General features: G+C 34.4%; 4 protein-coding genes across 4 annotated transcripts; 3 read left to right on the top strand and 1 right to left on the bottom strand.

Moving 5' to 3' along the window:
* Window positions 1–3,272: 3,272 nt before the first annotated feature.
* Window positions 3,273–4,939, top strand: MONOS_7684 (uncharacterized protein; the record flags this gene model as incomplete). The annotated part of the gene is made up of 2 exons (XM_067878029.1): window positions 3,273–4,624; window positions 4,936–4,939. 2 exons carry the CDS (start codon window positions 3,273–3,275, stop codon window positions 4,937–4,939), a joined length of 1,356 nt encoding a protein of 451 aa, XP_067724865.1.
* Window positions 4,940–6,565: 1,626 nt separating this feature from the next.
* MONOS_7683 (uncharacterized protein) lies at window positions 6,566–9,953 on the top strand. Its single transcript, XM_067878028.1, has 9 exons — window positions 6,566–6,879; window positions 6,947–6,964; window positions 7,019–7,099; window positions 7,157–7,237; window positions 7,326–7,807; window positions 7,999–8,171; window positions 8,558–8,666; window positions 8,797–8,962; window positions 9,194–9,953. Exons 1-9 carry the CDS (start codon window positions 6,601–6,603, stop codon window positions 9,308–9,310), a joined length of 1,506 nt encoding a protein of 501 aa, XP_067724864.1. The 5' UTR covers window positions 6,566–6,600; the 3' UTR covers window positions 9,311–9,953.
* On the bottom strand, window positions 9,813–11,882 carry MONOS_7682 (putative Vacuolar membrane protein). Its single transcript, XM_067878027.1, has 6 exons — window positions 11,790–11,882; window positions 11,656–11,727; window positions 11,514–11,592; window positions 11,249–11,441; window positions 10,847–11,165; window positions 9,813–10,723 (listed from the first exon to the last, which is right to left on the bottom strand). Exons 1-6 carry the CDS (start codon window positions 11,872–11,874, stop codon window positions 10,212–10,214), a joined length of 1,260 nt encoding a protein of 419 aa, XP_067724863.1. The 5' UTR covers window positions 11,875–11,882; the 3' UTR covers window positions 9,813–10,211.
* A 4,164-nt stretch (window positions 11,883–16,046) lies between these two features.
* Window positions 16,047–22,834, top strand: MONOS_17781 (uncharacterized protein; the record flags this gene model as incomplete). The annotated part of the gene is made up of 3 exons (XM_067870734.1): window positions 16,047–16,059; window positions 16,125–16,353; window positions 16,558–22,834. 3 exons carry the CDS (start codon window positions 16,047–16,049, stop codon window positions 22,832–22,834), a joined length of 6,519 nt encoding a protein of 2,172 aa, XP_067724862.1.
* Window positions 22,835–23,109: the final 275 nt, after the last annotated feature.

The raw sequence follows: 23,109 nt of genomic DNA, 5'->3' as shown, positions 1-23,109 counted from the left end.
TTTTTTTTTTTTTTTTTTTTTTTTTTTTTTTTTTTTTTTGTAAGTGGAAAACTGGTGACGGACGTGACGATTATTTTTCTTTACGTCACCCAGGCTAAAACGCAATATTGAGTTATTTGAGATTTCATAAAAGAGTAAAAAAAGAAAAGTTTAATTATAATGAAAAAGTCACAAATTATTTTTTTCCTGGTTTATTAGATGAATTGTGAATAGATTTTTTTCATTTGAATTAATTCAATTTATTTGAATGAACTGAGTTATTTTAAAAAATGAAGTAATGCTATTTCAAATGGTTGATTTGACACTTGAATAAAGTGCGATTCACTTAAATAATGTTTTTTTAAAAAATAAAAGAGCACTAATTATATCATTTTTACGTTTTATCTTTCACTTTATCAACAAAAAAACTGAAAAATTCAAATTAATTATGATTTCTCAATATTCTCAAACAAAATTAGAGATGTGTTAAAAGAAGGTTTTATTTGATAGAAATAACGTGAAATGAATGAAAAAATAATTATGTTCTCGTTTTTATATCCTGTTTTTTCTCATTAACAAAAAATGTGATCATCACGTAATTAAAAATCTAATATAAAAATTAGCTTCTTTTGATGTTCATGGAGCGATTTATCACTGATATTTTCCGTAGTACTGAAGCGAAAAGCTGAATACATTTGTAGATGCAGCTTTCGATATCGACTTTCTATATTTACGGCTTATGAATCAATTATTTCATCAGATTATTATTCAAAAAGCTACACTTGATTCTTCTTTAATGAATCAGAATCTGCTTTCATCCACTGAGCGTCAGAAGAAATCTCCATCTTCACCATCCCAAACTCCTTAGGATCCTTTCTGCTGTTATCATTCGCAATATCTTTCTAATCTTCGGCTTCATTCTTTTCCTTCTTCCTCAAACAGCCAGAACAACAATGACTACAAGCAGTGATACAACAACCTCAATGCAAACAATCAACGACAAATACGATTTCCCTTCTTTTCCTCCTTCAACAATCCTTTCCTCTTCATTTGCTTTCAACTTACTTTTGCTCCTCAGAATAAATAAATCAGTTACAGACAATCGCTTCGCATACACAATCATCACAGAAACCTCTGTTTCATTCTGGATCAAAGAGCGATTTTTCGAAAACACCATCCCAACTGCTTCCGTTTCACTCGCAAAACCATCATCCTCAAAGTTATATGCCTCAATCAGGTCTGAATCTCCAGATGACAAAATCAGTCGGAATGACGAATCACATGGAAGAAGAAGCGCTATCTTGTATTATATTTCAATCCCACCTCCATTTTCATTGGCTAAAGCCTCTTCCAGCTTGGGAACGAAGAAGGGCGATTCCCTTTCTCCTGCCATCCCTTCCAGGCTGCATCCATCATCCAGAATCCACAGCGAAGAATTATCTTTCACCACATCTCCTCCCTTCAAGCTCGAAATTGTCAGCGAAGCAGAATCGAAGAAGATGATATTATCCGGAGTGAAGAATATAAAGAAAAAATGGATTGTGGTAAAAGAATTATCCTTTCTCAATCGTCACATTTCCAGCCAAGATCGACAATTCACAAACGAAGAATTAAAAATTGAAGCTCTTTTGTTATTATTGCTGAATGTTTTTTATGGACAAGCGAATTATTCTGCACAAACAATTCTTTTAATCTTGAAGCATCATCTTGAAAATGAGAAGTGAAGAAATGAACACTTCCAACAAACAGATTTGTTCACACTCCAGCGAAAGAGCAGAATAGCAGTAACAAAGCTATTTTCCTTTTTGTGTATCAACAACAACCTGAGAATGAGCAGTTATTCAAAAAAATCGATGTATCCAGAGAAATCAGCCATCCTCTCTTAGGAGCATTCGAATGAACAGAAATGTTGCTGTACTTAATCAATGACAGTTTCATCTTTCAACTCATTTCATTGTCAACTCTTGTTCTTCTTCTCATCATCTCTTCTCTGACAAAAGTTTTCAAAGTTCTGATCTTCAAAAACGGAACCTCATGAATCACACATCATTTTGAGGCCTGTGAGAAATTGAAACATTTATACCACAATTTCACATGATTTGCATTGAACATTTTCGCTGATCCTAATTCATCGACTTTTTCCAATTATAAGCTGATTCTTGAAATGGAATTTTGGAACTTTGTAATTACACATTCTCCTTTGCAGCACATGAAGATGACCAGGAGCCTGTGAAAATATCCATTTCTTATGGCAAAAAAGGACATAAGGGGAAAAATAATGTGAAAAAACAATATAATTTCGAATAAGCTTCTGAAAGTTTAAAACCAATTGAATAGACCTTAACTCACAAGGAAAACTATCCATGTTTTTCACATTTGAGTATTGCTTTATTCGTTAGACTGACATGCGTTACGAATAATCAGAAAATTCGATCAACGTGTTTTAACCATTTTTGAACATTCGAATTTTTGGATGCACCTCAATATTAATTAACTAATTTGTCTTTATTTTCAATTTGTCAGAAAAGAATGAGTCTGGTGAGCTAAACTCAATCAACTTTACAAAAGAAATATTTGTTGAATTTTTATTTAACTTTTTGTTCAACTGATCATTTTTTTTTGGAGAGTCTCTCAATATGATATCTTTTCAAGAAGATTTTAACAAATACGGATGATGTGTTTCATTATTAGTGTTCAGCGGGAAGGTTTGAATGATTGTTCAGTGATGAAATTTCATTTTCCCCATAATTTTGTAAGAATTTTATCTATTTCGAATAATGTCGTTATTGTCCAGCACAAGCTCCATTGCTTTCTTTGGAATTCCTAGAGATGATGAAGATTCACACATCGGAAGGTTTTCATTTTGTATTTTACGTATTGTTGACATTTATACTAAAATATGCCGGGAAAAGAATGTGGAATGCCCATCGTTTGATCAAAACGATTTTGAATTTAATGCACACTTGAAAAATAAATCCTGTGAAAGTCTTTACCAAAATGAAGATAATTCATCTCATCAACAAACTGTTCCATCAACATCAAATGTTTTAAATGTTGTAAATCAAACAACACCATTTGTTTACAACGAAACAAGAGATCATTTGAATTCAAAAATTCAAAAAACTGCAGATAGTCCCTCCATTAAAGAGTCACCTTCAAAATATACTCTGAATTCAACGAAAATCAAAGAGAAAAGATTCAAAAAAATGAAGCAATCTGTTAATCTGCGAAATGAAAAACCGAAGCGGAAACAGCCGGATTTTGAAGAACTGCAGGATAGGAAAACAAAACAAATGGAAAAAATAGAAAAGATTGATATTAATAAAGATGTAGAGAAAAAAGAAGAATCAATAGGATTAATCACCTGTTTTTATCTTCGTTTCACCAATGATGAGCATTTGCATTTTCCGAAAACAACAGTTGTTGAACTTGGAAATTTGATGAAATCCATCGTGAACAGCGCACCGAAAAAAGGGCCTCCATCAACACTTTCACCACACGATAAGCTTATAGTGTATCTTGAGTGGCTGTCCAGCAGGACGACCTTGGAGAGGATTTCCTCTTTCATGGGTATATCTCAATCAATGGCAAGCAATTGTTTGACTGATGTACGCCCCGCATTGCTTTCTGCGTTGAATGAAATGTTTTCCACTCCACCAAGGCCTCCACTAATTCCCAACGAAGAATTTCCTAATGTAGCTTTGTTAGTCGATGCAACGACAATTAAAGTTCCATATCCCATTTCTACCACATTCACAGAAGGGAAAAAACTGTTTGACGCACATCATTCAGTTTATTGCATCAAAATCGAAGTGGCGGTTTCATCTTGGAAACCTTACAAGGCCTTATTTGTTTCTGACGCGATTGAAGGAGGAAAACATGATGTTTTCTTGTTTCGAAAAGGAATGAAAAGATATGAAGAATATTTGAAAAAAACTGATGAAGAAAGAATAAGGAATTATCAAGATTTTCGGAATGATAGCTGGGCGATCATGGGAGACAAAGGATATCAAGGACATTTCCCAAACATTCGATTGATCACTCCCATCAAAAAATGTTTTTTCCAAGAATTGACTTCCGCCAAATTTTCATCAGAAATAAACAAGCTTCCTTCTCCTCCTCGTTCTCCTTCTCCTCCTTCCTCTCCTCCTTCCCCTCCTTCTTTCACTTCTCCACAACAACTCCCTCCACTCCCTGCACCCCCTCCGCTTCCTCTTATTCCTCAAACAGAATCACATTCCACTTTTCCTGAATGCTCCCAAGCTTTTACCAGACTTCCGACTGATCACTTTCCTGAAACAATGAAATCTTCATCACAAGCCTTGTCACAACTTTCATTCTTTGATTCTTCTATTTCATCATTAACAAAAAGAACATCCTCATCATCGACTGAATCTTCCAGCTCCATATTTGACCAACACACTGAACAAGAATTGGATTTTCTGAGTATTGATGAATTCAACAAGAGCATTGCAAGATGTCGAATTCCTGTCGAATGGTTTTTCGGCCGGATGAAAAAGCTTTGGCTCAGACTTTCTGACACCTACTCAGGAGGTAGAGAAAACGTTGGAACAGATGCAAAAATAGAATGTTGGTTGACAAATTTGGTTATTGATTGTCACAGACTGGAAGATGATGATGGAAAGTTTGTAAGAAAACAGAAGCGTTTGAGTGTTATAAAGAGAAACAAGAAAAGAAAACGAGAAATAATAATGCACATGCAAACACAGAAAGAAATGCTATTCGAAAAACTTCATTTATGTGACAATTTTTTATCACTGACTTTTGAAATATTTTTTAAACAAACGAAAATGCAGGAGCACAATTTTCAGATCATATTTGAATGTACGACAATTGCATTTTTGTGTCAATTTGAACAAAGGAATGAATATTTCCTTAATTTCTTGATGAGATTCATTTTTCTATTGTTCTATTTCGATACCTCAAAAAATTAAGTTAAAAAAGATTCTTGCTTTCTTCGTATGTTTGATTTTGATTACAAAGACACAAATGCTTAACAAAATTTATCGTATTGCACAAAAGAAAAAAAAAAACGATTTTTGTTAATTATTGAAGAAAAGAACAAATGATTTTTAATAATTTGCAAGAAGTTATTTGGCAGAGAAAAATGAGATATTGATTTTGATTAATAAAATAAATAATTTGACGAAAACAACAAAAATCATTTCCAAGACTGCATTATCAATGTGCAAATAATATTAGTATGTTTTTGCAATCCATTTTAAACACATTTAAAATTCCTGTTTTTTTATATTAATTTTCGTAACTCAAATGAACTCAGTCTATCTCAAATGAACTCAGTTTATTCACATGAACTTGATCTATTCGAATAAACATGAGTTCATTTGAATAAACAAGGTTTATTTGAATCAAAAAAATCTATTCAAAATTCATCTATTGAATTTGATATTTTTTCTTGAATATTTGAAATCATTCTGTTTAATATCTCCCTCAAATTAATATTTCAAAAAGAAAAAAATCGTTTTCTTCATTTTCATCAAAATGGAGAAAATCATTAAAACGAATAACAAGTTCTTGTTGTTTTCTTTTCATGCAAAGCAGTTTATTTCTTTTTAACATTTTTGCTGTGAATGAACATTGTTTTTGTTTCTTTAAAAAAAAAATACGTACAAAAAAAATATCATGTTTGAAAATACTAATTTTCCAAATTTGAAGAAAAATTAAATATTTAATGTTTCGCATTTCTGACATACGAAATGAGCGAGGGATAAAAATGCAGAATTATAGCTAACATATATATCCCGGCTGAACAAATCCATAGTTTTAAATTATTGGTACGATGCTTTCTGTGTTTCGGAATTGATTCTTTCAACGAGGCTTGTTTCATCACTTCATTTGTTTCATTTTCTTCTACAGAGGGTATTTTCTCAGGTGATTGAATCATTTTCGAACGCTTTGGCTTTGCTTTTGATGAAGTATGTGCTGACCTTCTTTGGGCTTCAGACAAAATACAAATATTCCAAAACAAATATTTGTTAAAAATTTTTCATTGAGTTAATAATTAAAAGCAACAACAGAACAAAATACACAAATTGCACACTTGTCACATTTTCTTCCTTTCGCATCTCATCTTCTAAAACTCTGTCCAGAATTTAAAAAAAGTCAGTGTAATTATTCACGTTGCACACGCTAATATAAAGTGAATCGAAAAAAACGACAAACTGAAAATAATTTCCTCTTTGCATCAAAGGAAAACAGAAATTTATCCATTTTGACAAGAGTTTCTATTGCAATGGTTGCGATCAACAGATCGATTTTAATCAAACATATATGCATATGTGAAAATGAAAAAAATTGAAATATAATTTATGAATTATTAATTGGATGGCTTTTTTTTAGTCTCAAATAAATAGTTTTTTTGGATGATAAATGTTCTTTTTTTTTTGAATTATATTAAGTTTTATTCATCAAGTTTTTATTTAAAAGTAGATAATGAAAATGTTTTATTTTCAAAATGTTTTTTTTTAAATAAACTGAAAATACAACTTTTATTTTAAACTTCTTTTGGAATGAAAGTCGCATTTTTATGTTAAAATGGGGTGCTATCGATCTTTCAAATAAAAATATTAGTTTATTTTCATGTCGCTTCCTCCTCCTCCTAATGCCCTTGCAACCTGGTGGCAAGGAACAGATCTAGAGATGAGTCATTTTGGATCAGATAATTTATCTCGAATTGCAACATTAGCCGAAAACCCTCAAGCATTTTGCCAGAGATTTGTAATTACGAAAAACGTTGCAGAACTCGAAAGAAATGCAAAGGAACTTTTGAACACTACTGAAGAATATGCTCATGATTTTGCAATGAAAACTATTGAATATTTTGAACAGATTTGGCTTCCCAAGCATCCAATTCAAATTGTTTGCTTACATATTAATATTTGAATTCTTGTATTTATTTTGTATTTTTAACTTTTATCATTCACAGGGTCAAGTCAGAGATTATGTTTGTTTCATTTTTTCAACTTTTTTGGAATTTATTTGAGATTTATTGATGAAGCCTCTTCAACCATCTCTACCTTCTGCAATTCCTTCTTCATCTGTAGTTACAACTGTGTCAAAGCAGCCAGTACAATTCACTGTATTTTCTTTAATTCTTGATATTTTGTAAAAAGTTTTATGGATATATTTCTAAAAGACTGAGCAACATAACGAGAGTTCCATGACGCGTTTCGAAATTATTCAGAGCATTGAAAGAATGAAAAAAGAATGCATGGATGTGTGGAAACTATATATTACACGACATTTTATTTGGAATTTACGATTTGAAATAATTATTCGTATTTGTCCACTCTTTTTTATTTCAGAGTTCGTCATCGAAGATTGACGAGCTGAGAGATTACGCGGTAAAAGAAATAACTGCGATGAGAGAAGGGCTTAAAGCCAATTCCGATATGCAGCAACGTTTGGCTGATTCATTCAATCAACTTAGGCAGTTTATTGAGGAATTCGTGAAAACACACCAACAGCAGCCTCAACCGCAACCGCAACCGCAGTTGCAACCGCAAATGGGAGTTACATCGTCGTTTTATCCTCCTTCTGCACCGATTTCCGTTTCGATGATGCCTGGCTCTTCGATTTCTTCTGCTTCTCCTTCTTCATCCACCATCCCTTCCACCGCATATCCTTCCTATCCTTCATACCCCGCCACCACCCAGCAGCCTTACACGAGTTCTCCGCCTCCTTCCGGTTCTTCTGCTTATGGCAGCTCTGCGTGGGACTACGGAATAAACGATCTGAACGAGTACGGTGTCAGCAGAGCTGGTGGCGCAGGCGCTTTTGATTTGAAGTACGCGAAATAGAAATGATGAATTTTTGAGTTTTTATTTATTTGCCAATTTGCTAATTTAATTTTTAAAGCAAATTGAATTTTCATGGCTCTTCTTTTCTTTTCGATTCTTTTCCAAATGATATATAAATTTGTAATTTATTTTATTTTATTTTATTTTATCACCACTTTCCCCCTTCTTCCATGTTTAGTGAGCCTGCTGATCTGACTGCTGCAGGGCAGTTGGTGGCGCGTGATCCGAATGCTGTGAAGATAACAGGGAAGAACGTAACTTGGGTGAAAAAGACGGAGACAACCGTCTTTGTGGACTATGTTGTGCTGGAGAACGTGGTGTCTGTTGAGTGGAAACCGTATTTGCAACAGGGTGTGATAGAGATTGGAGAGAGAGAAAGAGAGAAAGAAAGAGAAAGAAAGAAAGAGAAAGAAAGAAAATGCAGTAATATTCATTTATAAAATGGTTTTTTTTTTTAATTGTATTTGAGGGGAAGAAATGAATGATGAAATACAGGAAAGAATTTGTGAACCATTATTTTAAGAAAACAATTTTTATTCGACATTTTTCAAAAAATGATTCAAACATTATTATTATTATTTTAATCCATTGGTCTTTGTGCTTTTGTCTTGTTATATTTTCATATTTATTATTATGATTTCATATTTCATATTTATCTTTCATAACAATATTTTCCATTTTTTTTTATCAATATTTTTCTTTTCTTAACTTTTCTATTTCTTATATAAACCTTTAAGGAACCATATTCAAAGACACAAGCACGAAATTTGGGTTTATTATGGATGTGATGGGCAACAACTCTTCTCATGAAGAGGCAGACAAAATATTTGTGGAGTACAAATGCTCGTATGCTTATAAAAATCGAGCGAAAGAATTGCATTTTTTATTTTTTTTTTAATTAGTGTTGAGAAAAAGAAAGCTTTTTTTAAATGATTTCTCAATTTCTTTATTCTTTCTTTCTTTCTTAACATTTTAGTGGAAAGATGCATATCCGCACACACACAGAACATTTGGAGCCCTTCACAACAGGAGATTTGATTCGAATAGAGCTGAATATGAGCAAAAGAACAGCAATGTTCTTCAAAAACGATGCTCCGCTGCCAATTGTCATCACAAATATTCCAAAAGTGAATAAGTTCTATGTATGTTTTAAGAACTAAAATTAAGAAATAAAGAAGAAAATTAAGTGGAAATATGAAATAATTTAATGTTTGTTTGTTTGAAATTCATTCTTCTTTCAACATGTGGATGAGATAAAATACTGAATTTTATGAGATTTGTTAGTCACATCTTTGAATACAATGTACATCATTTATCGTTTATTTCTGTTATTATTATTATTATTATTATTATTATTATTATTATTACCGCAGGTGACTGCAAAAGATTTGAATACGAGAATTGAGTTTGTGTCAATGAAAATGATGTCCAAGCCAACACATCCAACGAAATTGCCTGGCTGGAAGGAAATTGCAATGGACAAAGTGTAAATCTGACAAACAATTCATTCAAAGAGAATTCGATCAATGAAATAGGTGCAAATGACTTGTCTTTTTGTGCAAGGCTGTTATTTGAAGAACTATACAAAGAAGAAACTTAAGATTAAGTTTTAAAGCGAATCACTTAAAATGCTTGAATGTGTTTTTCTTCACAGAAAATTTTATTGATTGAGACTTTAAAACTCGTTTTTTGAGTCACATAACTCTTTTTTTTATTGTTATTTTATTATCTTTTTGTTTTCTATTCTTTTGCAGTAACGTGTGGCGAAGGTAACGTGAAATAGAAAGAGAAAGAGAGATGTACAATAACTTTGAGAGAATGTGTGAGAGTGAGAGTGATAAATGTCAGTTCATTATTCTTGTTATTTTTTATTTTATTTATTTTATTCCTTCAATATTTTATACATTATTTTTATTTTTATTAAAAATATATGATTATTTTTTCAACATTAAAGTCTTTTTCTTTATTTGAATTATTCAACCTTTTTTTTTTCAATTTTTATTTTTGAAACAATGTTTTCAATTTTTGGCAAAAAATAATTTTAAGAAATAAAATGTTGCTCTTTTTTTGTTTTCTTTTCGCGTTTAACGAGCATTTGGATGAAAACATATCAACTTCAAAGTATTCCTCAAAGATTCTTTTTTTTATTTCATTTAACATTTTTCTCTAAAAGTTAGAAATGGAAAGCCTTTTTGTGAGAAAATGTGGATTTGCCATTCCCTTCCTTTTCTTTAATCAACACATTCAAACTTTTTGTTCCTTCAAAAACAGGGAAAAAAAATAAATAAAAATTCATCAATTGAAGAAGAAATGCATATTAAATATTGATACATAAAAAAGCAGCTAAAGGAATCTATTTAAAAAAAACATTGATATGCACATGAAAAGATGCTAATTATGTTTCAACAGTGGTTGTGTTTCACTTTCGTTCCCTTGTTCTTCCTCAGCGCCTTCCTCAGCGCTTGTCAAATCACTCAGCCTTGTCGCTCCTCCTTTCCCTTTCCCTTTCCCTATCATCTTTCCAAACCCTCTCTCTCCTTCCTTCACTCCTTCCTTCTCCTCCTCTTTCTCTCTGTCCTTCACTCTCTCAATCATATTCGCCGCTGCCAGCTCTGCCTTCAGCCGAAGCGAATGCGCAGAAAGCGGAACTTTCTCTGCTGCAACTTTCATCGAATCCACCGGTGGGCAAAGCAAAAGCGCCTCTTTTTCCTCTTCTGCTGCTTTTCGCTGCTTTGCCAGCAGCATTCTTTGCTCGTCTCTCAAATATGCATCTGAAGAAGAAGAAGAAGAAGATGCATATGATGATGATGATGATGATGATGATACAATGTTGGGTGTTGATGTTTGTGATTTTGAGGTTGGAGACGATGGTGCAGCCACATTGACAGACTCACGCTGCTCATCTGAACGAACAAGAATTGGTTTGTATTATTTATGAAAGTGATAAAAATGGAATCAAATAAATAAATAAAGATTGAAAAAATTAAGAAAGAAAGAAAGAAAGAAAAAAGATTACAAATGCAAACCGGTAGACGGATGCCTCAGAGCATATGGCATGTTTGCTGGGTCTTGCTCCTCGCTGCTGAAGTACTCTTCCTCATAATACTCACTCACACTCACCATTCTGCTCCTTCCTTTTTGAAATCGAGTTGATTTTCGCGTCTTCATCTTCAAAAATGAATCCGAGATCCAAAACACGCAGGTGTTGACGATAAGCGGGATGATAAATAAAACGGTTGCAAGTTCTAACTCAGGATATCCTTCAATTGGAGACAGAATATAACGAAATATTTCAAATAAGGGCTTTCCAAATATGTATAATAGAGGAAATACAATGCATTTTGACTAAACACAAGCAACGTCAGAATAAGAAAATTGTTAACATCCTCGAATTATAAAAGCACAAATCAATAAATGTTTTCTCAAACCAATGCTACAATCACAAGCCATATCAACATTTGAAGTAAAAATGTTGAAAATGATGGAGGATCTCCGTATATTCCACTTCTAAGCCGATATAATCGAATTCTATGTTTGTTAACAAACCACAAAAATCCCTTATGCATTAGCCAACAGAAGAACACTCCAACAATACTGTCAACAAGATGCGAACATGAATACCTAAAAAACAATTCGAAAAATCAACAGAAAGAAATGATAAATATAAACATAAATATAATACAAATTCCATACCAAGCACATTCATCATTTGAAAATTCTTTTCCAATAACCATTGCAAAAAATAAATTTGAAAAATGCTGAAGAAGAACTCCTTAAAAAAATATCGAATTATCATTTTAAAGAAAAAAGCAAAATTATTCAGCAACTGTCTTACCTGCTACTTGCTTTGTCGTATCAAAAAACCATATAATTGCAGGACGTTGTGGTCGCTCTCGCATCCATTTAACTTAACAATTAATTTTTCGAAAAAAATATAACGCATTCACTTATTCATTAAAAATTGCAAACCAATTAAACTCAAATACACCACAACGCCCATGATACCTTGCATTGACCATGAAAACCAACCACCAAGATCGCAATGAGCAACCATTAAATAAAGAAAATAAATAATGTAATTTGATCACTTTTTGAAACTGTCAAATTTAACTGCACAACAAATCATTCAAAATTATTAAACTTTCATTTTGAGATCAATAGACGTATTGTTCGAATTTGGGAAACAATCAAATCAAAATTAATCAAATTTTGTATCTTTAAAAAAAAATTTTTTTTTGTGAAAAATTGGTTTTTGGCTGAGTATCGAAAAGTGATGAAAATATTAAATTTTTTCATTATTTATAAAATTGATGAAAATTTGAATCCCAATAAATATTATTTGTCTATTAACATAAAAATTTATGACTTTTCAGAAATAAATCATCATCATGGAAATTTGAAAATTTTGTAACAAATTCAACTTACAATGTATCATTATGCATTATTCAATCAATATTATTCAATTATTCTAAAATGAATTCAGATTAACACTTCAAAACAAATACGGAATTTATAAAGTGTATTCAGATATCGCATAAAATACCGGACAAGATCGATTTCACTTTAACTGCAAGATGAATAATTATGTTTAATTTCCTCAAAATACATCCCATCAATACAAACTCATTTGATATACAAAACTTTCAAAAAATTCTCATTTGTGCTCAGAAAAATTAATCATTGAAATCTCTGAGTAACTCAAAATCTTATTTCTCCGAGATTTCAATCGATAATTTTATCTGAGCACAAATGAAGCTGTTTTGAAAGATTTGTATGTCAAATGAGTTTGTATTGATGGGATGTATTTTGAGGAAATTAAACATAATTATTCCTCTTGCAGTTAAAGTGAAAGCGATCTTGTCCGGTTTTTTGTACGATGTCCGGTATTTTATGAAATATCTGTAAATGGACTTGTTCCATTAAGAAATATATTTGTTATCATAATTTAATAATGATAAAACCTATATATATTGAATAATTCATGAATAGTTATAAAAAATGTTAGTTGAATTAATTTGAAAATTTAAAGATAACAATGATGATTATTTTTTTTCTGAAAAGCTAGAAATTTTAATGTTAATAGACAAATAATATTTATTGGGATTCAAATTTTCATCAATTTTATAAATAATGAAAAAATTTAATATTTTCATCACTTTTCGATACTCAGCCAAAAACCAATTTTTCACCAAAAAGAATTTTTTTTAAAGATACAAAATTTGATTAATTTTGAATAACAGTCAAAACCGGACATAATAACATCGAATACAATCACATTTGTTTTAAGTCACATTCTTCGATGCGCTGACATTTTATACCTGTTTTTCATTCATTTCATATATCATTTAATCATAGGGCTGAAAATATATGATCACATTTTTTTATAATAATGGGTGATTTTTTCAATGAAAAAAAGATTTTTTGATTGAAAATTTTAATTTTTCGCTTTTTGAAAAATATGCTCAAATAAGTCTAAATAATATCCATTTATGCAAAAAATTAATTTCGCAAGTGAAAAATGCGTTTTGATGAAGAATTTTCAAAAATAAAAAAATCGACCCAAAATTAATTATTTTATAAATTAATTTTTATTTTTTTTCTATGTTAAGCAGCATTGGATATTATCACAATCGGATGGAGTTACAAAAAGTTGTGCAAAAACCGCTGTGATTATATCCGGTTTTGACAGTATTTGTTTCCCATATTCGAATAATGAATGTGTTGTAAAAAAAGGCTTAATAATGAAATACAGATTAATGCACAAGATAAGACTGAGAAAAATATTTTCATTTATGGAAGCAATGATGACAACATATGGGGGAAAATACGGACTTTCAAGCTTTTTTTATGCACAATGCATAATGAAAATTGTTTCATTCATGACTTTATTTCGCTTTCTCAGATTTCAAAATAAATTAGATTTCCATAACTGTGAACAAACATCATTGATGTTATAACAAAATGTTTTATGACATCAAACGTATTTCAAGAAATTAACCCATTTATTTCAAATTTTTTGATCACAAAAAGTTCATCTGAGATACATAATTTTTCAATGATAATGTTTGAAGTCAAATATTATGTCCCATATTGTGAAAATAATTTTTTATCCAAATATGTTTGTGGAAACTGTGGGAAAAATCATTATCTTCATGTTCAAGTTATTTTTGAAAAGTCATTATCGTTTTATTTTCTTTTTAAAACGAAAAAATGGAAACAATCATTATATAAAAGTTTTCGCTTTCTTTTCTTCACAAGAATATGTCTAACAACATTGTCAAATATTTGTTTCAATGCTTATGAAATGTGGAGAGTTTGAATGCAACTAAAATGTTCATATTCAATTATAATTTTCACCTGTAAATTAACCAACATGAACTTTTCAAAAATCTTTTAAAGAAATAAAACCAGTTCAAGAATACTTGTCTCTTTTTTTTGAAACCAAGGAATATTTTTAAATTGATATTTTCGTGACAAACATTTCATATTATTAACCACAGATTTAATATTTAAATTCAATTCGTATACAACTTGAAGATGTGTAATTCTGTTGCACATATTGTTAGCATTAACTTTTCAAAACAACACTTTTTCAACATCAAAAAGCTCCACTTATAATATAGACCAGTTAGAAAAACATATCCAAAACTGTTTTAATAGCCTGGAAATTTAAATTCTATTATGAATTTGAATAATGAAATTATTGTTGATTATCACAATTGTGATAAATCTTGTTCAAAACAAGAAGAGGATGAAAAATTATTAAATTTGTTTACAAAAATAAGTTGCTGGATAAAAGATAGACAAAATAACATTATGAAACAGTTTGAAGGAATGCTATTTTCATTAACGTAATAATTCGATTATGGTCGTGTGTTATGCAATAATGCACTCCATCTGAAAACGTAATTAAAATTCTTGACAAAATATGACATCAAAAAGGTTTAAACACGAAATTTTTATTTATGAATTTTGCTTCACACAAATTTTGAAAGATTTTCTTAATAGTTATTATTTTTCTGAATGTTATGCATTGTTTTGGAAGAATTATCGTGATATAAATTTAGAAAAAGAGTGGAACGGATATATCTTTATTTATTTATTAATTTTTATTTTTATTTTTATTGTCTCAATAAGTCCTTATGTTTTTCCCATAAGTTTTTAACAATGCCAAATTTTCAAATTTGTGGTATTGAGATCAAATTTCATTCTTTTAAATGGCGAAACCTTCTCTTGGAATAATCTCATTTTTCATTATTTTAATCGAAACCCAGGAACTAAGATCTGAATTTTTATGTATCTTTGAATCAAATAATTGTTTTGAACATTACCCCAATAATACTCCATCTGAAAAGAATATTGAAAGAAATGAAAATCTTTCTTCAGATGAGTCAAAAAATAATTTTCATTTTACAACAAATGAGGCATTTTCAAAAAGGAATTTCGGAATTTGCAAATATAATTCGGACAAATTGAAAACAGCTCATACCTCAACATATTTTATTTTGAATAATTCTTCATTCAAAATTATCGATGTTTCATTGAAACAAACAAATCAAAACGAAATCATGAAAGTTACTTCTCATTCAAAATTGATTGTTGAAAATTGTCACTTTTGCAAATACTCTGGTTGTCAATCACTTTCATTCATTTCTTCAAATGGAATGGTGTCACTCTTCAACTTCACTTTAAAGATTCGATTTGAAAACAGTTTTGTCTCAGGCGTAGTTAATATGAGCTCTTTCGATGCAAAAGTTTTTGTGTCTTGCTTTGCAATCAGAAATATTGTTTTTGATGGAAATGGAGGTATTTTTTCAAATGGAATTGGTGCTTTGGAACGATTATCAAACTGTTTGCTTTCAAACATTTCAAAAAATGACAACTTTGGGAACATAAAATTTCAAAAGAAGTCAATTCTATGCAGTTCTTTGAGAAATAGTGAAATGTGGGACTCCATTGATGTTTTGAATGGATTGGTTGTGAACGGACTTCAAAGATGACAATCTTTCACATGTTTCAATTCCACACTTTCAAACATCATTCGAGAACTGTTAAATACAAAAAACACATTGAGGGAAACTTCGACTGAAACGAGTTGCTATGTGAATTGTGAGTTTGGAGGCTGTAATGATGAATTTGGAGGAGCATTATTTATTCATGATAATTCAAGTGCAACATTAACTGTTGAAAATTCATCATTTATAAATTGCCAAGCAACATCGTTTCATGGCGGTGGTGTGTATGCACTGAATATTGCTGAATGTGTAATGAAACATTGTTCATTTATTGGCTGTTCTTGTCAAGCAAGTTCAGGCGGAGGAGGTGCAGGAATTCAGATCAGAAACATCAGCGTTCAACATTTTATTGAAGATTGCCTTTTTAAAGATGGATATTCAACATATAATGGAGGAGGAATTGTCATGTGGTCATGTCAATGCACAAAAAACGATAACAATGTAATTGGATGTTCATTCATCAACTGCTCAGCAATAATGGATGGAGCAAACACAGATGGAGGAGGAATTATGCATTGGTTTCCATCATCAATGATGAAAATTTACAATTACCACTTCAGTCATTGTAACTCTTCTCTAAGAGGAGGAGGAATTGCTTTCAATATGAATTCCTCTTTTGCAGGAATTAATGTTATGTATTGCTTTTTTCACAAAAACAAAGCCTCTTTGGGAAATGACATTGCTGTTGTAACAGCAGTATCATAATCAATCTCTTTATTTAGCGTTTCAATGAGCGAAACAGGAAATCGGTATTATGCAGGTGGAGACAAAAGTGATTGGCTTCCAAATGAAGGAGGAAGAAGCAGATTTGTTGCTTCCGTTCAAACACAGGAAAATGCAACAGACACATTCAGCTGTGGGTTGAATGAAAGTTGTGCATGCCTCACAATCAGCCATTGCCTTTCCCAAATGATTGAAGGGTTTGTGGAGGAAATCAAAGTGCTTTCTGGAACAGTTGTGGAAGGCAAAGGAATTGACATTGGAGAGATAACAATCTCTGTGAATGGGGCTTCTTCATCTGGTTCAGCCATTGAAACAAAATTTGAATCAAATGGACTGAGTCTGTTTTGTGTTGGAACAGAGATATTGAGTGTGAGTGATCTTTCATTGATTCACAACACCTCATATGAAAACAACAGGCGATGCATTTTGTTTGAGGTTGAGGGAAGTGGGTTGATGGATGTGAAGCGAATGAATATTTCGATGGATTCAGCTCATTCGGAAGAGAGGAGCATTCAGAACTCACTTGTGAAACTGGAAGGGGGAGAGTTGAAGATGCAAGATGTGAGATGGGAACAAACATTCAGCATCACAAGTGTGATATCTCTTCATCAAGAATCGTCTGTGACATTGTCTCTGGATAACTGTGTGTTCAGCAACATTGTGAGAACAACAGCAGGATCATCGCTGATGAGTGTGAGTGAAGGGTCACATTCGATAACTTTTGAAGGATGCACGATTGATGGCTGTGGGAGTGAAGACTGTGATTTTGGAGGAGGTATGATTGTTGAAGTGGGAAGTGGGAGTTCATTGAATGTGAAAGGAGGCGTTGTGACGAACTGTTATGCCTCAGTCACTCAAGGGAGGGGAGGAGGGATTGGGCTGAAAGTGAGAGACACAAATGCAGAGTTTCTGATTTCATCAGGATTTGAAGGAAACAGGGCCAGATGGGGAAGTGACATTTTTGTTGACTCGATCGATCTCGAATCAACAGCAACAAGTGGGAAGATCACTTCATTGACAGCTTCATTGGAAACAAAGAGCAAGATGCAGGGATATGAAAATGGGGATGAATCGTTCCCAATTCCGCTGTGTATCTATTTGTGGAACAACTTTTCTACACCAGCGTTTGTGGGAGGAGGATCACTGAGCCATGATTTCTCGAAGTGTGGATTTGAAGAGTTTCCGTGCTCATCCATTTCGAAGGCAGTGTCGCTCCACTTTGAAGGGAAGAAAAAGGATGTTGCTCTTCTTGAGCCATTTGTTTTTGAGGAGGAATTGGGGTTGACGTCAAATGAATGGAGCATTGCACCCAAAGAGGATGAGACGAAGTGTGATGTTTGTGATCAGAAAGAGGGAGCTCAAAGTGGATTGATAAAAAACACAGTTTCTGTGTGTGTGACTGGCATTGTATTTTCTTTGAAGAAATCGCTGACATTTCATGAGAGTGTGTTTGAGTGCCATTCAGGGAAGCTCACACTGAATGGATGTGAGATGGAAGGAGGCACTGAGCCTATTTCGACAGTGTTTGTGAAGGCTGTTGGAGGGGCTGTGGAGGTGAGTGAGTTTGGTTCAAAGAATATGAAAATTGGAGATTCATCTATATTTGTTGTTGAAGGGAATGCTGAAAGTGTGCCTTCGATGAATATGACTCATTGTGATTTTTCCGAAATCACATTTGGTGATGGGAGTGTTGTTGAGTGCCATGAGGGGATTATTAAAGAGATGTCAGGATGCACATTTTCATCGATCACTCGTTTGAAGGGAAGTGGAGGATGCATCAGCATTGCAAGCAATGATGCTGCTGATGATAATGACGGAAGAGATTACAAAGTGAAAATAAATGACTGCACATTCGAAGGGTGTGCTGTTGCTGGAGAGGAGGGAACTGAGATTGGAGGAGGTGCACTCTTTTGTGAGGCATCTTCAAAAACGAATCTTTTGATAAGTTTGTGTTCGTTTTATTGTTGCAGAGCACCATATGAAGAGGGAAGTGTTGGATATGGAGGAGGAATAATGCTGAAGATACTGAAAGAAGAAGAAGAAGAAGGAAAGGCAGAGTTTGTGATATCCTCACCAGTTTTTTCATCTGAGAAGCCAAACAATGCGAAATATGGGAAGGATCTGTTCATTTCATCTCCATCACTTGCCAAGAGCATCAAGAACGAAACACTTCCATTTGTGAAAGGCAGACTGGAGATGCTGACAGAGGACTCGATGAGGGGATATGATGGAGAAAACAAGGAATGTGCAATCCCACTGATTTATTTCTGGAAAGAGATTGAATCGAGTGTTTATATTGCAGAGGAAGGAAACAATGTTGTTGTGTGTGGGTTGAGGGAGTATCCATGCCGATCTGTTGATTATGGAGTGAAGCGAGGGAGTAACTTGGGGATTGAATCAATTGCAGTTCAGGGGATTTGTGATGTGATGAATGTGATTGAGATGAATGAGATGAAGCTGGAAGGAACAAATGGGGAGTCAGACAAAATCCAATTTGCTCAAGCACTTGAAGGGAATGGGGATGCTGTTGTTGAGTGCAAAGGGGTTGTTCAGTTCAGTGAATTGGGGATTCTGACCCCCAGTTCCTTTGACAACGGAGCAAACACCCTCATCCAAACAGGATCAGATGCAATCAAAACGAGTGTTGTGAGCTGTACAATTCATCCAAGTGGCAATGCTGAAAGTGAGGTGTCATTTGTGTTGATCAGTGCATTGAAAGGAATTGTTTCGATTGAAAAGACAGAAATAGCTGGATTCTCAACGATGCATGAGATAATGAGCATATCAGCTGATTGTGTAACAACCATGAACAATGTGACATTTGAAGATATTTCATTGAGTGGGAAAAGTGCAATTGCGATGAGTGAAAGTGAGATTTCTGGAAGGGAGAATGATAATGCAAAAGAAGTGTGGAATGTTCAATTTGAACAATGCACATTTGTGAATGCGAAGCACAGTGTGTCAAACAACCCCTCATTGCTTTGTTGTGATGTGCCAAATGAAGTGAGATTGAAAATGGAGAATTCATCGATAAACAATTGTGGATCGACAAGTTCTCATGAAGGAGGAGGCGTGTTTTTTTTCTCAATGAGAGGGGGGAGACTGGAAGTGAATCACACAAATGTGACAGAGTGTTTCTGTTCAAACATTGGGAGAGGCGGAGGGATGTTTTTGAAATCACAGAGTGTCTCACAGAAGGCATTGCCATTTGTGCTGTCGAACATCACATTCAAGGAGAATGTTGCATCGAAGGGGAGAGATGTGTTTGTGAAGTGCACAGATCTTGACTCGCAGATAAATGAGTCACAGTTCCTGATAAACTTTGGGGAGCCATTTGTGAGGGAGCTGGCGATATGGGGTTGCACAGCAGACAATTATGGGGATGAAGAGGATCTTCTGAGGAGGGTGTTTGTGTTCAGGAGCGAATTCATATTTGTTTCATCGATTGTGGAGAACAGTAGCGACAGCAAGCAGTGTGGGGAGATGAAGAGCACATGCAGATCACTGAATGTTGGGGTGAGCCACATCATCCCATCGGATTATTCGCAGTTATTGATCTGGAATGAAACAACATTGGCTGGCTCGTGTTCAGCTGAGAAGGTGACGATCAAGTCGATGGAAGCAAGCAGGAATGGGGAGATAAAAGTGAAAGAGATTGAACTTGGGAATGAGGGTGTTGTGAGAACCTCGGAATCTGTTCGATTTGAGAAGGTGTCATTTGTTTTTGGTGGAATGGAGAATATTGTCTGCTCGTGCTTGATACACCAGCTGAATGGATCTCTCATTCTGGAATCTGTTTCATTCTTGTCAGAGAGCAGAACAGCAGAAAATACACAGACCATTTTTGAATTTTCTCTGATTGTTGTTGAAGATGGGATATTTGAGGCAGATCGATGCAGTGTTGGCCACTTAAAACTCTCGAAGCCAGTGTTTCAGATATTGCATTCAGAAAGGGCAACATTTGAGGATGTGGGAGTGGATGATGTGGAATGCAAGAGTTCATTGATTGAATGTGGGAAAAGTGAGAAAGTGAGCATTTCGAAGTTGGCAGCCACAAGCATTGAGTTGGAAAAAAGGAGTCTGATCTCACTTGAAAACAGCCACTCATCACTCGTTTTGTCATTGGTGTTGTCTTCATTCAGAAACATCAGCCGATCGAGTGATGGGTCTTGCATTGTTTGCACAAGTCAGCCGATGAGTGGATTTGATATGTGCAACTGCTCTTTTCATGAGTGCACATCAGAGTCACCAAAGGGGAGCCAAGTGGCGATAACATTGGCAGAGAAGATATTGATGGAGTCGTGTGTGTTTGAGGGGAATCTGGAAACAGGAACAAAAGGGAATGAGATTTCTGATGAAGTGTGCAAATGGAATGGGTCAGTTGTTGACTTGTCGAAGAGTGAAGCAGTTGTGAGAGACACCACGATTTGCAACTCATCGAAGGGAGGAATGAGCGTGAGTGGAGGCATGATATTTATCAAAGACGGAAGATTTGAGAACAACAATCCTTCGATTGAGAAATATCCATCAGCGAGAAGAAACATTATTTGTTCTGATTCTGCCTCATTGGCTATTTCCAGTTTGAAAGGAGGAGATGGGGTTAAAGATAATTCATCACTTTGGATTCTGAATGAAGGATGCAATTTAGAAGGGATTGTATCTGAAAGAGCATCTTCATTCTTCATTCCAGTTCTGGAGAGTGTTGAAGCAAAGGAAGTGGGAGAAGAAGTGGAGATTGTGTTCAAAGGGAAGGAGCTGCTGCCATGCGACTTGTCATTCATGGTTGTGAAGCAGATGGGAGAAGAAAAGCAGATTGAAAAATATGAGTTTGATATAAGTGGATATGTGTCAGAGACAGAAGTTAAAGGGAAACTGCCAAAAGAGATGATAACGGAAGCAGGAGAAGGGGTGGAGGTGAGTGTGTGCATTCAGTTTGGAGATGGCAATAATCCATCATCAACTGATTCTTTCATCCTGAAGAACAAGAGCGAATCAAAAACAAATGGAGAAGGAAAGCTTGTTGAAGGAGGAAAAGAAGGGAAATCGTATTTGTTGTTGATTGTTATTATCATGGGATTTGTTCTTCTTGTCATTATAATTGTGGCAGTGATATTGGCTGTTAGATGGAGGAAACAAAAGAGAAGAACAGAGGAATTGGAGGAGATTGTGAATGATAACATCAGAAAGGATCCAAAGCTGATTGAGATGGTGACGATGGAGATGTCACCTGAGGAGCAGTGGAGGAGAGCAGAGAGGGAGGCAGAGAAGAAGAATGAAGAGAGGATGAAGAAGAGAGTGTATGAGAAAAGCCTTCAGCACTTAGAATCATCAGAGCATTTGTTGAGCGAGTGTGGATCGACTGAATACATTCTGGGAAGAGACTCTGATAAGATTCCAGAATGGATGCTGGAGAAAGTTGTAGAAGAAGAGATTCAAAAGAGATCACCATCACCATCCATCTCATCCACTTCAACAACAGACACTTCAGACACAGAATCCACATTTGTTCGAGGGGAAGATCTTTGTCCAACCACCTCATCGATGTCGAATCTGGTAGATGCAATGGCCTGCTCGTCTCCTCATGAAAAATTGATTGTTGACTTGAGGGATTCGCTGTTCATGCTGCTTCATGGGAGGAACGAGAAGAAGGAGATGGCGATTGGCTCATTGAAAGAAAGAGAGCAAACAGCTGCACAGGTGTTGTTCTGGGTGGCGAATGGGGCACTCCACTCGTTTGACGAGATGGAAAACCCACTTCAGTCATTGAATAATCTGAGTCCACACATTGTTCTATTCTCGGAACACATGGTGATCTGCATTGTGATGCACTCTGACTTATTGTCAGATGATGATTCAGATTCATCATCCATCTCTTCATCAACAGTTGTGACATCTGCCAGTGATGATGGCGATGATGATAGTGACTCTCTGTCCTCATCTGCGTTTGAGGATGAGGATGACGATTTCAAAAAGGAGTGCTTGAGGTGGAAGGCGCCAGAACTGATGATGAAGAGCAAGATGGGAGCAACAGAAAAGTCGGTGGTGTTCTCGATTGGGATGATACTGTGGGAGTGTTTGACGCTGGAGGTGCCATTTGGGGAGTACGAGGCAGAGGTGGCAGGACAGAAGATTGTGAATGGGGAAAGGCCGATCAGCAAGACAATGCTGGGAAATAAGGCAGAGGAGGTGATTGAGTTGTTGCTGAGCCAGGAGGGATCGGAGCGGCCGAGTCTTGTTTGGGTGAAGCGGGCATGCATCCAAAAGTTCCCGAAGTGAGCAGCTGTGCTCACATTGTCTGATGCCATCGACTTCGGGACAGATGAAGATGAAGAGGAGGAAGAAGATGAAGGAGAAGACAACGACGACAACGACGAGGAGGAGGAAGAGGAGGAAGAGGAAGAAGGGGAAGAAGAAGAAGTCTCTGGAGAAGGAAAAGAAGAGAAGAGAATGAGGGAAAGCAAAAGAACAGATGGAGCGAAGTGTTGAGGATTGTATCTGAAGGATAATGAGAGATGGAGAGGAAGTGGAATGTCAGCAGTAATATTTGAATG

The sequence above is a fragment of the Monocercomonoides exilis genome (genome assembly GCF_001643675.1).
Source record: "Monocercomonoides exilis strain PA203 chromosome Unknown scaffold31-1199392, whole genome shotgun sequence".
In the NCBI taxonomy this organism is placed as follows: domain Eukaryota; phylum Preaxostyla; order Oxymonadida; family Polymastigidae; genus Monocercomonoides; species Monocercomonoides exilis.
This window is presented reverse-complemented; position numbering and strand designations above follow the sequence as displayed.